The 18116-nt window shown below is 42.3% G+C and overlaps 1 protein-coding gene across 1 annotated transcript; it reads left to right on the forward strand.

Moving 5' to 3' along the window:
- Nucleotides 1-4328: 4328 nt before the first annotated feature.
- On the forward strand, nt 4329-5859 carry foxl2a (forkhead box L2a). Its single transcript, XM_078410032.1, has one exon. It carries the CDS (start codon nt 4438-4440, stop codon nt 5335-5337), a length of 900 nt encoding a protein of 299 aa, XP_078266158.1. The 5' UTR covers nt 4329-4437; the 3' UTR covers nt 5338-5859.
- Nucleotides 5860-18116: the final 12257 nt, after the last annotated feature.

Here is an 18116-nt window from a genome sequence, read left to right on the forward strand (position 1 = left end):
CATATTCCTTCTCTCCAGAGATGCTGCCTGTCCTGCCGAGTTACTCCAGCATTTTGTGTGTATCTGCGGTGTAAACCAGCATCTGCAGTTCCGTCCTACACTTCTAGATTATTATAATCGATGTTTCATATAAACTATGTTGGAAGGTACTGCAGATACACAGAAGATAGATGTAAAATGCTGTTATCACAGGCAGCAGATTCTGAAGAAGGGTCTCGACCCATTCCTTCTCTCTGGTGATGCTGCCTGGCCCGCTGAGTTACTCCAGCATTTTTGCCTTCTTTCACGTAAACTGCACTGACATATTCGTGCTAGATCCATTTGTTGAAACGATTGGCTGCCAAGGACCTTGTACAAACTGGTCAGTTTGTTCAGTGCATTAGTATTTCGTCGCGTGTTTCTTTTTTAACATGATAAAATGTTTGTGTTTTTACGCCAAGGGTGGTCGTTCTTGCATTATTCTTTTGTACGCATATTTCGCGTGAAGGAATTTAGTGTGAGCAATATCTCCACCAAAAAAATGTAGGTTGTTTTATCCCAGCTAAACCACTGGTAGGATAGCAGCTTCGGAACATTTAGCCTGGCACAGGGAACAAACTTGGAATGCTAAATCCATAACTGATCCCTGGTGAGAAAGGATATTTTCACGGGTGTTAATTAATGTGCTAATGCACGCCCGGTCGAGCTCAGATCCTTGTCCTGGTCTGTTTGGAACAACCCCATTCTCGTAATTTGGAATGCTGGAGGAACTCAACGGTTCAGGCAGCACCGGTGGAGAAATAGAATAGGTGACGTTTCGGGTCGAGGCCCTTCTTCAGACTTCTGAAACGTGTAGATCCAAAACACCACCTATGCCTTTTCTCCAGAGATACTGCCTGACCCGCTGAGATTATCTAGTATTTGGTGACTATCTTCGGTGCAAACCAGCATCTGCAGTTCCTACCGGCACACTTAATTTAATAGATGTAATTAATCGGATCCTTATTGAGTTGCTAAAAATGTTGGAACCTCGCATCTCATCACTGGGACCTCTGCGGCCTTACTAACTATTAAGAGGCAGTTCTCAATGCGGAATAAACCTTGCTCTTCAAGGATTGAGGGAAATTTATATATTAATAGATGTGATTCCGTCAAGTTGTGTTGTATTTTAAAGATATGTTCAATTTAGGACCAGACAGATTTCTGGAATCCCATTGAATGAGTTAGGGGAATTTATTCACAACATGCTGGAGTAACTCAGCATGTCAGGCAGCATCTCGGGAGAGAAGGAATGAGTTAGGGGAATTTAAATCATAAATGGAACAGAAAGAACATCCTCTTTGTAAACCAGCATCTGTAGTTCCCTTCCTAGCATTCAATGCAACCCCGTCATCTATTTTCAAATGCATGCATTAAGATTACTGACGGATGGATTTTGTTTACTCGCGCTCTCTGTCATTTTTTAGTACAGGGGGTGTAAAATTAACCCGAAGATGGACACGAAAAGCTGGAGTAACTCAGCGGGTCAGACAGCATCTCGGGAGAGAAGGAATAGGTGACGTCGAGACCCTTCTTCGGACTGAGAGTCGGGGGAAAGGGAAACGAGAGATTTAGACGGTGATGTAGAGAGACAGTGAACAGATGATTGAGAGATTTGCAAAAAAAAGTAACGATGATAAAGGCCATTGTTGGCTGTGTGTTCGGTGAAAACGTGACCCTTTGGGTTAGTGGATGCGGGCAGTTTGAGCACTTCATCCTTAGGACAGGGGCATGCGAGAAACAGATATTTCTCTCAGCGTGACCCCGTAGGATTCACGTGGCTGCTGTGGTAATTTGATCCGAACAGGAATTCAGCGGGCGAATTATCTTCTCCAACTGAACAACAGTGATCTTTCACCAAGAGTCACTTCAGAGGATACATGTCCTGCAGTCCCCAGTTTAATCCCACTGAAAATTATATGGGGGAGTTCATCAGCACTTTTTGGTGGGTCCATTAATCTTGCGGAATCAATTTATTTATTTATTTATGGGGAGAAGGCAGGAGAATTGGGGGGGGGGGGGGGTGGGGGGGGGGGGAGAGGGAACGATAGTTCACCCATGGTTAAATGGCGGAGTAGTCTTGGTGGTCGAATGGTATATAATTCTGCTCCTAGAACATCTCAATTTATGTAATTTGCTTCGTTGAAATCAAGTTGCCATATTTTTTATTAAATTTCAACAATGCACTTGAAAGACGTTAATTCATGCATAGTATTAAGGATGACTTATTTCTTGCGAGATATGGAGGTCGAATTGCTCCGGGATAAATGAAGGTTGGCCAAATTAACAATGAGGCGGGAAAAAAAATCTATCCCCTTTCAACCTACCAACAATTCCGTCGATGAACAAGATCCAAAACAACCTCGAAGTTGGTGTCAGGCTGGTAGCGAATATTTCACTCCAGCATTCGGGGTGAACTTGCCAACTCCAGCCCCGTGTTTCTTTGCAACTTGCACCCGTCCCCAATACTTTAAGCGTCTTTTAGTCGCTTGGCACGTTGCAAGGAAACTATTCGATGCATTTGTATCAATGTCCGGTACCTGTGCATTGCCTTGTCTGCAAATACCTCATTTCGCTCAGGGATTACTCATTACTGCAAGGGGTTGTGAGTCTTACAACTTACAACACTGTCAATTCTTGTGGTGTTGAACGATTGATCGCAGCTGTCTTTAAGCAGCGGGAACAATCATAAGGTACAATTCCGATTTCTACCGAGGCAGCCCCCATCTCTCTCCCCCCCCCCCCCTCCCCCCACCCCCCACTCTCCGAACCCCGTCTCCACCCCGCTACCGGCAGAGCTGCGTGGTCGGGCGCGCAGACTTTGCGCAGCGCTGTTTTTCACAAGTAAGATGCGATTCCTTACAAAGGCTCATCTGAGTTTAGCCGGGGAAGACGCCGCGCACCCAGCGTGTGTGTGTGTGTGTGTAAAAAAAAAGAGAGAAATACCTCGGATAGCAGAATTTCCACCATTCCATGATCGCTTCCTTTAAAAGAGAGGTGAGAGGCTGGAAGAAGGAGGGGGGAGGGGGGGTTGTGGGGGTTTGGGGAGGGGAGGGGAGAGAAAAATGCCACCATTTCGGAGCGAAATCTGCGGAATCTTCTCGAGGGAATCTGAACGAGGTGATGACAAACACAACAATGCTGGTACACCTGCAGTCTGTGCAGGCGCGGAAATACCTCATGCACAGGCCGACATGGGTGGTCGACACAGCGGACTCCCAACCCCCACCCACTAACCCCCAGTAAAAAATAAATCCCTGCACTTCGAGGAGGAGAGGGGAGGAAAGGGGGTAAACGCCTGGGGGGGCGATACAAGTGATGGATCCCACAGACAATGACAATTATCCCTTTTAATCTGCTGTTTGACCAAGGAGTGAGTGGATGTAGTCAGTCAATCAGTTACCGTGCTAAGGCTTATTACAGGAGAGGACCCAGGTCATGTTCAGAGTGTCGGCTGAACTGCTTTACATCAAATACACAAACTGGATTTGCTGGTTTTGTTCATGGATCACTGCTCACTAATTGGTAGAACAGACAGCGAAAATAAAAAGGCAAACGAAATGTACAACTGAACCTTGGAGTTTCACAACTTTTGTTTTTAATTGTCTTAACTACGGTGGAGCTCAATATAAAATGTGGAACAATTCAAATGAGAGGGTTGGCCCGCACTTACCCATGTGAAGCACGGGCTTGTTATATAATCATGCAATTTTTTCCTACTTCATAATTTCCCTGATATTTAATGCTACTCTCGGGTACACCAAAGGACATGACGATTTGCCATTGGGAGCACTGAAATGCGCACAGATGTGAATTTGTGTGTCTAGCTTCGATGTGAATTACATGGTTTCCCCCCTCCCCATTTCACACGGAACGTTGACGGCAGTTTCGAGAGCAGAATAGACACTGCAAAAAGATTGCTTTTCCCAAAGCATTTCAATATTCTACACGTTGGATGTTCAAAAGCGCATTTGCCTTCGCATGAAGCGCATTCCCAGCGCAAGCGAAGTCTTGATGGGGGGGGGGGGGGGGGGGGGAGAGAGGGTGACGCAAGCGGAAATGTGATCAGGTTCACTAACGAGAGGAGTGCATAGGCTGAGAGATTCGCGAATAGGACGACGCATTTCTCTCCGGGCAAGGGGACGAAAAGGGCACGGCTTAAAGCGATAGGAACCTCACAGATTGGGCTGTGCATTCACAGCAACATATCCGCATTTATTACGTTTGCGATGCAAAACAGAAACCGGCTGCGAACTTGAACAAGGCTTTGGGAGGCGGGCAGAGCCGAGGACTCCAAGCCGGGAGGAATTTGCGCTGCAATTCTCAACGCCGGGGTTGCATTCATTTAAGGAACCTGCAGCCGCGGTTGCGAAAACCAGTGGTGGGGGGGGGAAGAGAGAGAAAGACTTTCATATCACGATGGCAGCCTACCAGCACGCTGAGGAAGACACCATGGTTCTAATGCCTGACAACACCTCCTCCACGGCTAGCTCCAAAGACCGAGTCAAGATCGAGTCGTCCCCGGACAAGGCGGCGGATAAACCCGATCCGACTCAGAAACCGCCTTACTCCTATGTGGCCCTCATTGCCATGGCTATCCGAGAGAGCACCGAGAAGCGGCTCACTCTCTCTGGCATCTACCAGTACATCATCACCAAGTTCCCATTCTACGAGAAGAACAAGAAGGGCTGGCAAAACAGCATCCGTCACAACCTGAGCCTCAACGAGTGTTTCATCAAAGTGCCCAGGGAAGGCGGCGGGGAGAGGAAGGGCAATTACTGGACTCTAGACCCGGCTTGTGAAGATATGTTTGAAAAGGGCAACTATAGAAGAAGGAGGAGGATGAAGCGTCCATTCCGACCTCCTCCCACCCATTTCCAACACAGCAAGTCGGCGTTATTCGCCAGTGACAGCTACGGCTACATCGGTCCTCCCAAATACTTGCAATCGACTTTCATGAACAATTCCTGGCCGCTTGGGCAACCGACTGCGCCAATGTCTTATGCCTCCTGCCAAATGGCCAGTGGCAACGTCGGCTCCGTCAATGTGAAGGGACTATCGGGGCACACGTCCTACAACCCTTACTCCCGAGTGCAGAGCATGGGCCTGCCCAGTATGGTGAACTCCTATAACGGCATGAGCCACCACCACCACCCCCATTCCCAACAACTCAGCCCGGCCCCTCCGCCTTCTTCCAGCAATGGAACCGGTCTACAATTCCCTTGTGCCAGGCAGCCGACTGATCTCTCCATGATGCACTGTTCGTATTGGGACCACGACAGCAAACACAGCGCACTGCACTCAAGGATAGACATTTAAGAGAGAACACAAAACCCCGGGCAAGATATTGTTACCTAATTGATTTGCCCCAAACCCATCCACCTCTCTTTAAATTGTGCCAAATATTTACAGAGATGATCCCCACCAGGTAGTGTGTTTTGAACTTTTATCTTTCAAACACAAGAAAAATCGGGATACCCAACTGGGTAGTGATCTGTCTTGTGCGTACTTTAATTATTTGTTACTTTAAGAACATTTGTAGATTTGTTAACTTTTAAAATATGCCTGACCAAAAGTTGTCCAAGACTAATGTTATGTTTCCTGGTGAAGGTCTTTCATTTTCTTGTCATCAGGGACATTTTGAAAATGTGATACGCATTGAAATCGAATTTTAAACTTGCCGTAATTGTTCCATTTAGAACTGTTACCACAATTTTAAGCAAGTTTATAAGCCTGTGTTTAAAAAAAAGAATGTTAAAGCTCTTGTAACTAACTGATCTGCGTGCTAGAGGCTCCACTCGCTCTACAGTTTGGGACCAATTCAAATGTATAGCACTTTTCCTACATGTACTCTCTCGATTTGTAACCTCTAATAAACTCCCCCTGTTTTGCACGATCGCTGTTTAAATGTGGTTATTTTTCCGAAATCTTTTCCACCTGATTTCACGCCTTCCCACTGTGGTTTATCATTGTAAAGTGGTTTCCCTATAATCGTACTACTCGCCCCCTCACCCTTTCCTCTCGCTATTTTGCTACTTGTCATAGAGATTAGTTAAACCTGCAAAAACTCAGTTTAAAATGTTAAAGCTCTTGCGTGATTTGATTTAAACAAACACCGTGAATCGGTTTGGATTCAAATGTTAGACTTCTTTTTCCGTGTATACTCACAAACAAATCTAACGTTAGCTGCATTTTGTTACACCAAAACGCATTTAAACTGTGTTGCTATAATCTCAGAATGCATTGAACGTCAAGCCTGCATGCATTAAAATACCCAAACAAATATATAATCTAAGTTGCATCTCTCCCTAATTCAAGAATTGAAGGAGGATTTTACGCCGGCGAGTAAGACTGGGGTTTTATTTTGAAAGGGCCTGGACGGTTAAGGATAGTTACCGTGGGCACCCGAGTTGTTTTTACTACTTTTTAACCTATTCTCTTACAGTTGTGAGTGTTAAGGGGTGACTATTCACAACGGTCATTTAGTATTCCTTTAAAAATAAAGATAACGTTGCTTGTGTATTTTTACAGGTTAGTTAGGTAACATGCATGTTTGTGTGCAAGCAATCGTTCGGTGGTTTCTAACGTTAAATTGGTCGTGTATTATATTTTTGTTTCAAGTAAAATTGGGTGGTGTTGAAAGTACAATTCTTTGGCATTATTGACCAAAACAAATGGGGTCCCGCTGTAGCAAATATATGCAGTAAGGAACTTTTTTTGTTTCAAGGCGTCCAGTTGATTATTTAGCACGAGTTGTGTTGTAAATTGCGTTTGGAGGTTGATGCACAAATATGCTTGGAGGGCTTTCCCATTTTTGATCTCGGCTGTTTCGTGGATGTCTACTCCTCCAAGTATCAGCCATCTGCTAGCCGCCTTGTTCTGTTTGTGCGTTATCTGCCGCTGGTGCAGACAGACACCTTCCTCAGATGCGCAGGATGTCGCCAAGTTCACAATTAATTGCTCCTCAGAATTAATCCTTTAGCACGCCATCGGTCTTCCTGGTTGCTTCTTGTTGACTAACTTTGCATGACAATGTGGCACGATACAGGTTTATATTTGGACGCCTAGCGTGATATTGGACATATTGCTAAATTAATATCTGAAGTATCCCAAAGCAGAGTCGAAGTATTTTGCAATGTTTTCAGGCCTCGCTGTGGTATTCCATGTCAGTGAATGTATACTCTGTGGCTGATAGATTGCTCACCATTTATGATAGAAACATTCCCTGCGTCTAAAGTTCATAAAATATGCATGTATACAAATCAATATTTGCAATCGGAAATCAAAAAACAATTAAGTATTAATTAAAATGGCACAACAAACTGTACTATTGTCGACATCTTTAAATGTCAACTGGTTTTTAAAATGTTCTGCAATTGCTCAGCAAGATAGGTTGGTGTGCAGCTGACCGCCGTAATTGTGTGGAGATAGGGAGGGAAAATATTTCGTTTAAGAAAGAAAATCTGCATTAATCCTCGGTGGTTAGACAGAAATGCATTTCCAATTAGCATAGATACTGTTATGGAGAAAGGGGCGTTTGGTATTATAACTTTGTGTTGCGTAATATTATGACATTCGACAGATTATTTTAAAACTATATTTTCATTTTAATGATTACACAGTCCGTTGTGTTGCTTCCCAGTAAATGCATTGAAGGAATGCAAAAAATCAAACTGCAGCGTATCAGTATAAAGAAAGGCGTGATCGCAAATAATCGCCTTCGTTACTCACATGAATTTTACATAGAGCAACAGAAATCTTTTTTTTTAATGCCGGAGATTAATATAGTTCAGTTTACACAAAGTACAAAACCAAATGGGAAATTGAAGTTAAGGGTTTGAAGAGATGGTAGGGCAATGGATAAGAATCTTCCAGCTTCTTCTTAATGAAGGAGTCATAAAGAGATTAGAGACAATTCGCGTGGAACTTCTATGCTACCCCATGCAATATGAGACTATTAAGACAACTTTATTTTTCTCATTTTGTGACAAGGTTGTGGTTCCTTGCTGCACCAGGCATTGGTTTGTGAATAATCATTTAATATTTAATGAAGAAGATGTGAATTGATTATTAAATTCCGAGTTTAATTTCTATTTACCATGGACACATAAAAGGAAATAATACAGTTACTAGCCCGCATGTTAGTCTATTACCAACAAAAGAAAATTCAAGATGGACAGCATTGTTTTGCTCGATTAGGTAAAACCCAACCCAACTTTGTCACATAATTCCAAATATTTTAATGATTCATCAACACATTTCCACAATAGACAGGAAAATTATGGTGGCATTTGACTTAATTTTGTGCAGAGATTATTGTGAGATTAATTTCACGTTATTACATTCTGAACTTTGATTTTTGTGGGGTGTTTAAAAAAAAATCAAATGCTTGGGGCCGAATCGATCCTTTATTGACATAGCTAACTAACATCTATATATACAAATCAAATAGAACGTATCTCCCGCAAGTCTGAAGAAGGGTCTCGACCCGAAACGTCACCCACTCCTTCTCTCCAAAGATGCTGTCTGTCCCGCTGAGTTACTCCAGCGTTTTGTGTCTATCTCCCCCTTAGCTAACAATCTTACTTCATTATTCCTGTCGCCACAGTTTATGTAAATGTATCTCGCGGTGAATTCTTGGCCTCTTTTTGCAATTGGCCGCACTTATTTTGTTGTTCCCATTTAAAACCTCTGTCAGTTTTCTTGGTCAGTTCCAAAAGAAATCAGGCTAGCATTTGACAGAACCTTGTCTGCTATATTTAATACCTCGTACACATTTTAGTGTTAGAGTAATCCGAACTTCATACATGAAGAGGGAACTAAACTGTTACACTGAATCGGTGCACATGTGCTGTGTGATACATCGGCAAAGAACCAATGGCAATCAAATTCACCTACTATTGCAAATGAATGGGTTTATTCCCTTGGAAACTCGGCGTTTAGGCTGGATGGTTGTTAACAAAAATTAAAATGACTTTGGGGTATTACCAAAACAGCATAACGGACACACTCTCTCTCTCGCTCTCTCTCTCTATACCTTGGCAATATAACGATGTATCTTATGCCAATAACGTTTTTGTTTTTGTTTTTTTAATTGAATATATATATATATAAATAGAGAGAGAGAGAGGGGGAGAGGGAGAGGGGGAGGGGAGAGAGAGAGAGAGAGAGAGAGAGAGAGAGAGAGAGAGAGAGAGAGAGAGAGAGAGAGAGAGAGAGAGAGAGAGAGAGAGAGAGAGAGAGAGAGAGAGAGAGAGAGAGAGAGAGAGAGAGAGCGAGAGAGAGAGAGATACTAATATATATAGTTTAATTCAAAGTTGACGGCTGTTGAACTGTCAACAAGATCAATATTCAGTATCAGCTATATATATATTCTAGTGAAGTTCAACAACCGTCAACTTTGATTTAAACTTATAAACCACTTAACACACTGAACTCCTCCGTAGTTGTCGTTGTCAGCATTCGGAATATAAACGGTGGGCTGCATTCTTGACAACTCAAGGACGCTTTATTTATAATTGCTTAAATATGTGGGTTAGATAACAACAATCGATTGACTCATAGCCCATTTCTTGAAGATAAAAAGGGAGTTTCATTTACGCGCAGTGGAAGTTTGAGGTGTGATCATCTCGGCGTCGAGCTGTTTAAAATCGTATGTTTAATTTCAAGGACGACTGCGATTGGGGTGCAGAGAAAGACATTTATCCGTCTAGGGAACCTTGTTAATGAGCTGGGAAAAAAAGTGGAGAGATCATGTCGAGTGTCTGATCTAGTACATACGAAGACACATCAAGTGTAATCGTTTCCGATGGCAGTAAAGAATGCCCAGCTCCCTGTTCCTGAGAGAGCCGGAGAAGGCGTGATGGAAACCGCAACTTTTTTTGTTTGACGGATGCACTCATCTGTCAGCTCGGCCATTGTTCGAACCTGGGTTAAAAATAACCCGCGCATAGCAAGTCAGTATAGTGCTTCTCTCGTTTCCCTCTCCCCGGACTCTCAGGCTGAAGAAGGGTCTCGACATGAAACGTCGCCCATTCTTTCTCTCCAGAGATGATGCCTGTCCCGCTGAGTTACTCCAGCATTTTGTGGTCTATCTTCGGTGTAGTGCTTTACCCGGGGCCGAAAGTGAAACCCGCAATCTAAGTTGGGTCTCGACCCGAAACGTCACCCATTCCTTCTCTCCAGAGATGCTGCCTGACCCCCTGAGTTACTCCAGCACATTGTGTCTATCTTCAGTGTAAACCAGTTTCTGCAGTTCCACACCCCGCAATCTTTAACACCTGCGTAGAGAGAAGACCTTTAAAACCGAAATTCAAGAGAGAGCTAGATAGAGCTCTTAAGGATAGCGGAGTCAGGGGGTATGGGGAGAAGGCAGGGACGGGGTACTGATTGAGAATGATCAGCCATGATCACATTGAATGGTGGTGCTGGCTCGAAGGGCCGAATGGCCTACTATTATCTATTGTCTGACCCCGTTAATAAATTGTTGAGAACCGCACATGTCCTGATTTAATTATGGCTCGCTGCTACATTTTGGGGATCTTTTGTGTTAAGAAGCCGATATGACTGTTGCCAGCTGGTTTGTATTTGTCTCCGTGCCAGCATGACGCTCTGCTTTCAGGTGGCGAGATTTTGCACATTCACCTAAACAAACGGGTCGAATCAGCGCAAATTACAGCCGCTAATTGGTCCAACCTTTCCAATCCTCTTAAACCAGCGGTTTGTTTTTATTAGTTAATGAGGGCTCTAGCCTTTATTGAAACAGAGAAATAGCGATCAGCGAGCCAGATTTTAAAAAAACTATGTAAAAGAAAATATGGCTTGCGCCGCTGTTTAACCGATCTTGCAGCAGCCCCGGTCATTTTAGTCGGTTTCGTGGCTCTTACATTGCCCCTCTTTGTACTTTCATCTGTATCTCCTTTCTCCCTTCCTCGCTCCCTCCCTTCCGTTTGAGAAACTGAAAGAAGTCAATTCCACAGCAGCAGCACAAAGTCTTGATTTTTTTTGGTGTTAACTCTGCAGTTAGAAGTAATGACATTATCTGTGGCCCCTTATACACCGCGAGACATATCTTCATTGTAAAGTCAACTTTCAGAATTATCATACTATTCCGTCGGCCCAGGCGAAAATGACTGCATGTAAAAATGGTCGCTTGCAAGCGTTATAATATTTTCAACGTTCCCTCAAATAGGTTCAGAAATATGTGTACATTATTCCTTAACAGCGATCTAATTATTTCGGGTGCTCCGGTTAATGGGACATACCTAGTAGAGACCGGGCGGCAATCAGTCATAACTTGCTGCTAAAAAAAGTGGACTAAAATAAATGAATGTGGCCTGGAAAACACTGAACATGGTCACAACGCGCAGCATATTGGAGCGCCCGGCGCTGTGCTGAATTTAAACGAAAATCACCAAACAATATTGGATATCAGCAAGGCAATCGTTCTTAAATTAGTTACTGGGTAAATTTTAAATACATAATTTCGCCTACTTGTGCATTTTTCCCCACTCCATTACAGCGTCGGGGGTAGCAGCGTCGAGTGAAACTAATATTCGCAGGTATATTTGGTGTTCATGTATATTCGCAGGTATATTTGGTCCATGTGTAACAAGTAAATCCGTCCCAAAAGTTTAGATTTCGCACTTAGACAGCAGATAGATTGGATAAAATGATTATGTTGCCCTCGCGAATTCTTTGTTTAAATAACATTACAATTAATGACACCCCTTTTTTTTGGTTTGTCTTGTTTTAAATTACACCTTTCAACGACTGCTGGATTTTAGCTGTGGGCGGCTATTGACTGTGGGCAAGGCCGCACTACACACTTCGTTCATCGACCCACATGAACGCGGGTGAAAAAAAAAGTGTGCGTGAGAAGGGGGGGAGGAAAGGTGGAGGAGGGGAAGAGGGGTGGGAGGGATGTAGGGGGAGAAGGGTGGGGGAGGGAGGCTAAGGGGTGGGGGGGGGGGTGCTGGGGAGTGGAGAGGAGAAGGGCGGAGGAGAGGAGAAGGGGAGAGAGGAGAGAAGGGGAGCAGAAAGGGATGGGGAGAGGACAAGGGATGGGGAGAGAAGGGGCGGGAAAGGAAGGGGGGAGAGGGGAGAAGGGTGGGATGAGAAGGGAGAAATGGGAGAGAGGAGAGGGAAAGTGGTGGTGGAAAAAAGGAGAAGGGGAGAGGAGATGAGATGGGGTGGGACGAGGATAAGGATGAGGGGGAGAAAAAGGATAAGGGGAGAGGAGAAGAGAAAGGTAGGAGAGAGACTCTAATTCACGATGATATTTTAGAAGCGGGGCCCATTTTCTTCTGCAGGCAAATATAAAGTTGAAGCGTCACATCTTATTAAAGTCAAGCAAGATCTTTTACTATTTCATTTCGGCAAATATGTGTAAATAGAATTTAAAACTATTCTCCAACTTGTTTAAAGTCATTTAAAGAGACATTCCCGTCGTTAACATGCAGCTCGATGCAAAGGCTGATCCTTGTTTACATGGCGAATTGTGAACGCTTTGACGCGTGACAATTTAAGAATCTTTACTCGCTCATATCCTTTCCTTGAGTCGGTAATTTGCAGGATGCTGTTGTTCCCCCGCGCCCAAAGAACCATCTCCCTGAAGACTTTGGTCTAATCAGCGAATTACTGCAATAATTAATAACTCGCCACGGGTAAACTTTAGAAAGCTTTTGGAGAGCGCTCCGCCCTAACAATAATTGCGTTGGTGAAAGACAGTTTACCTTTAATTAGTCCCCCATGGTATCAAGACTTGGCAGGTATCATTGTAACTGCCGTTTGCTACTTCGTATTCATTTTCTCGGCACAAAGAAAATGTATGATTTGCCTACGATCGTTCGTACTTAAAATAAAATAACGTTTTTTCTACATTTTAAACCGGCTGATGTGAAAAGATATCAGTGCAACAGTTGAGAGATGGATTTAAGGGATGCAGCGGAGAAAATACTTAATAAATCATACGCCCTGGTTTAAATTAAACACTACTAGGTAACAGGCAGCATCTCTGGAGAAAAGGAATGGGTGACTTCTTCAGTCTGAAGAAGGGTCTCGACCCGAAACGTCACCCATTCCTTCTCTCCAGAGAGATGCTGTCTGTCCCGCTGAGTTACTCCAGCTTTTTGCGTCTGTCTTCGGTTTCAACCAGCATCTGCAGTTCGTTCTTATACACTACTAGGTAACGTTCAGTTCTGTTGTCACGTGTACCGAGGTACAGTCAAAAGCTTTTGTTGCGTGCTAACCAGTCAGCAGAACGACAAGACATGATTACAATCGATCCATTTATAGTGTATAAGGGATAAGGGAATAACATTTAGTGATCATAGTTAAAGTAAGAAATGTCGCTGTTGGAATAGAGATTTAAGAGTGTGGAGCGATTGTAATACGAGTTTGTAGATCTGCTTCATATGGCTAGCACGCCAATAGTCGCTATAATGCATTGATTCCAAAGTTGCCATAACATTTTTTTTAAATAACTTTCAAAAATGGGAATTGATCTCCACTGTACCCGCTTACCAGAACATGACGGTCTTAAAATCGATTAGTCTTTTGCCACGAGTCTTCTGCTCGCTGATAACACCTAATGCTCACTCGCATCTCCCGCCTCTGGTCCCAGCCGCCGCTTGTTATCACGTGTAAATCCACCTTAGAGAGATAGAAATCGGAGTCTTTTGCCAGATATTTTCCGACCAACACGGGATGTTTTTTTTCTATAAAGTAAATAAGTACAGTTTTTTGTTTCCCTCGGTCTCACGTTGCTTATTTTACAAATAATCTCGAACAAAGATAAGCGCCTTTCCATTCCAAGCACAATGCTAGTTTACGTTTGTCAGGAGGCCTTTATGCCGAAGAGTTTTGGTGTTTTGCACATGAGCGGTTTGAATACAAATAAGTACACTATTTTACTGAATTTTAATGTCATTCCCATAAAGCTCTCCAGATTTAAATTACGATATTAATACCTGAGGAGTATAACTACATAACAATATTCTATCTTATCTCATCATTCATCTTCTTGGTGGATTGTATTGTCTTTTTAGCGAAATGAATTGTATGAATCACAAACATGTGCGTTCAATTATATTTTGTATTTGTTTGTATTTGACACGCTATTCAATTGAACAAGTGCAATATTTTTTGATATTACCTGTTTTAAAGTGTTTATGTATATTTTGAAACAGCACCTCAATGCCAACTATTAAAAAACAAAAGCTGGGTGATCAGTTCGGTGGTATTTTGATTAATGGTCCGACGAGAAAGGTTGAAGTCAGTTTAATTAGCACCAGGAGACCAAGGTTACTCATGCAAAATGGCCTCCATTTCTGGGTTGTGCGATTTTTAAAAATATCTATTGATCACTCAGTCAATGTCTAAAATTAACTTGTTACAATAATGCGTGTTTAATAAACCAATCGCTTTATGTATGCAGCCTGTGTATATGTCAGCAAAGGGTCCTTAAATAAGCATTATTATTTCACACACTAATTTTAGAACATTTCCTTTAACTTTTAGCGACTATTTAATTTCAGGAAAGGTCATTGCGACTAATTTTTTTTTAAAGCAGGAAGCCAATCCTTTGCGGTGTGTTTATTTATTCAGCCCAATAGTTGAATCTAGCTACCATCTTAAGGAGGTCAGTTGAGGCATTTAAAATAAAATCAGTAGCCGCTTTGCAACATTTGCTGAGCCACAGGTATAAGATTAAAGTAATAAGACCACTAGTTTCCAAGACAGGACAACTGGTTGCGGGAGCATCTTCTAAGACTTTAGTGAATCAGGATGTTCACGATGTAGGCATTTAACAGGATTGGATATATAATTGTTTTAATGCACACAACAGCTTCATTTCAACTACATGTGCCTCTCAATTCAAGTGCTGAATCGAGGCGATTAAAGAGGCGTATTGTATCCTTGATGAATTCGGAATTGTTTCTTAAACTTCAGCAGAATAATCATATAATAATGTTCCACCATATCTCACAGTGTCTGTGGCTGAACATATACAATGGCTGTATTCACAAAGTGCTGGAGTAACTCAGCAGGTCAGGCAGCATCTCGGGAGAGAAGGAATGGGTGACGTTTCGGGTCGAGACCCTTCTGAAGAATAAATCGATTTGTGCCAGCATCTGCAGTTATTTTCTTATATACAATGGCTGATTTGAAAACAGCAATAGTTCGATTATGTATTGGAAACTTGGCTCAGGTGGAGTGTGAGGCATGGAATTAGAGTTGCATTTTGCCATTTGCAACACCTCTCTGGCATAGAACGAAAACCTCGACTTGATAAAGATAAAGAGAAACATACAGCGAAGAGGAATGTACAAATACCAATTTTCTTGATACAAGGAACTGCGTGTGCTGGTTTACAAAAAATAAAAGACACAGAATGATGGAGTAAATCAGCAGTTCAGATAGCATATTTGGAGAACACGGTTAGGTAATGTTTAGGGTCGGGAAAAAGGGCACCGATCCGAAATGTCGCCTATCCATGTTCTCCAGAGATGCTGCCTCGCCCGCTGAGTAACTCCAGCAGATTTCCTTGATAATCGACATATTTTTTTCATGATTCAAGAGATTTGAAGATTCAAGATATCTTTATTTGTCATCCAAAAAACAAGTTTTTGGGACGAAATTTAGTCACCCACAGTCCAACAATAAAAGCAATAAAATAAGCAAATTACACAACCCCAACCAACACACACAAAAAAGAAACATCCTTTCATATTGATCTGTAATATCACCAACACTAGTTTTAGAACTAATCAGGCGTGCTGAACAGCTCTTAAAAATCGTTAAATGCTGTGCTGAATTTAATCTTAGTTGTATTCGCAAAATGACACTGTATATTTGAAAAGCCTTGAAATTTGGCTTCCCGAGAGTTAGATATCGCGGGTTTGCCCCTTTATTACCCTGTGGACGGGTACGTTTTTAGCTCTCCTGGGGGTCATTTTGTCAGTCAGGTTCTCAACTTATACTGACGTTCCTGCGTCAATTCTGATTTAGCTCGGATAATAAATTTATTTCAACGTTGGTAGCGAATATATATCTTGAAAAATCATAATTTTGAATTACAATCGATTTTACTTCTGACAATTACCTATCCACATCAGTTATAAAAAGAGGACTTGCAATCGATTATGCTGCAAATGTTGATCATTATTTCAGATTCAGTCCTACAATAATTATGTTTTCTTTCATCTCACAAATAGGCAGTTGTTATCGTCTGGTCTTCTATAAATCCTCAACAGAACCGGGTGTTTTACAGAAATGCCCTATTGCTCTGCAGTCTTCAGATTGTAGATGTATTTTGCTCTCTCACCAGCTTTCCACGGTTTAATACGGGCATTCACTGTGTCCATTGCAGTCGTGATGGATAATTTACCTTGCAATTCACCTCTAACCCCGCATCTTTTTTAAATAAAACCTAGTGACATTACTAATATTTAAAGCAAGACGAATTCACTTTACTTCTGTCTTGTAACTAAATTCTAATCGATTGGGACTGATAGAAATTAAACTTGCCAGCTTGAACTTTGGTTTATTTCTAAATTATCACCTATGGTGTTTTTTTTTGGAATAAATGTTGCATTCATTTATGAAAAAGTATTTCTTGCAGCAACATGGTGATGTTCTGCTGTTTGTGGGTGTAGTTCGCACATGTCTCACACGAGAGGTTACTTGGAGGGCAACTCGTTTGCATTAAACCATCCGTGTGGACTTTGGAAAAAGTTGGTGCAACATCGCCCCCTTTGGGATATTGGTCGCATTGCCCACAGCTCGACCTTGCTTCATTATAATCACTCCCCTCCATCTCCGAGCCAGTCCTGTTTCGAAACTACTTGTTGCAATAACGACCAACTTTTTAAAAAAAGGAACCAGTGACTCATTGCTACGTTTTTAAAATTTTTATTCTTTAAATCTATTCTTCAAATATATCGCAAGGGCTATGAATTGTGAGTAGAAATGGTTCTCCTGACATAATGGATCTAGGAGTAATACATTTGGCCATTAGCAGAAGCAAATGTTACGCTGGACGGACAAGAGTCTTTTACCCAAAGTAGGGGATTCAAGAACCAAAGGACATACGTTTAAGGTGAGAGGGGAAAGATTTAATAGGTACCTGAGGGGTATCTTTTTCACATGTTGGATGGCGGGTTTGTGGAACGAGCTGCCAGGGGATTTAATTGAGGAAGATGGGTCTCGACCCGAAACATCACCTATTCCTTTTCTCCAGTGATGCTGCCTGACCCGATGAGTTACTCCAGCTTTTTGTGTCTATCTTCGGTTTAAACCAGCGTCTGCAGTTCCTGCCCACACAGGTAGCCAAGGCAGTTACTATGGTTGAATTACCCGGATTTTCAAACCATTAAAACCAAGCAAAAAGCCCACTTATTACACGTGGCGAGGTAGGTCTGATTTTTTAAAAGATGGTAAAGACACGTCATTTGGTTTTTAACAGTATGTCATAGTTCACACTTCAAAGTGCCGTTCGAAGAATTGGAAGTTTAAGGGCGATTTCATCTGATTAAAATATTCCCAGTTGTCAGATTCATTTGAATCTAAACATAGAGGAAAATGGTGTTTTTTCAACGTCATTTCAAATATAAGATGCGAACAGGAGCTCAAAGCAAAGCAAGAGAATCTAATCGCTCTCGGAATTATGTAATCGGTATTTTCCGGCCGCTGCCTACGGCATCCAATACTAATGTACTCGATATCATCTTCAACACCGAGGTCAGATGAAAAATGTCTCAGTGACATCAGATAGAAGTGATAGTTGCTGTAATGTTAAAGTAAAACATGCTCCCTGTTTTGATCACTTGATCACGGCGTCATAGTAATTTAAGAAACTTTACAATTGTTTACAAGGATTTGTTGCTAAACATAATCAAATATTCAAAATGGGACTCGTTTGACTGGAAATATATAACATTGTTGATATGTGAAGTGGAGAATAAACGACTCGATATTTTGAACGATCCAGACAGTGATTAGAACATAAATGAGGACAGACAGAAGGGTCGAGTCTGAAGAAGGGTCTCGACCCGAAACGTCACCCACTCCTTCTATCCAGAGATGCTGCCTGCCCC

The sequence above is a fragment of the Rhinoraja longicauda genome, chromosome 13, assembly GCF_053455715.1.
Source record: "Rhinoraja longicauda isolate Sanriku21f chromosome 13, sRhiLon1.1, whole genome shotgun sequence".
NCBI lineage: Eukaryota > Metazoa > Chordata > Chondrichthyes > Rajiformes > Arhynchobatidae > Rhinoraja > Rhinoraja longicauda.

Excerpts from the sequence above, each read along its gene's own strand:
- foxl2a (XM_078410032.1), top strand. The coding sequence starts at position 4,438 with ATGGCAGCCTACCAGCACGCTGAGGAAGACACCATGGTTCTAATGCCT.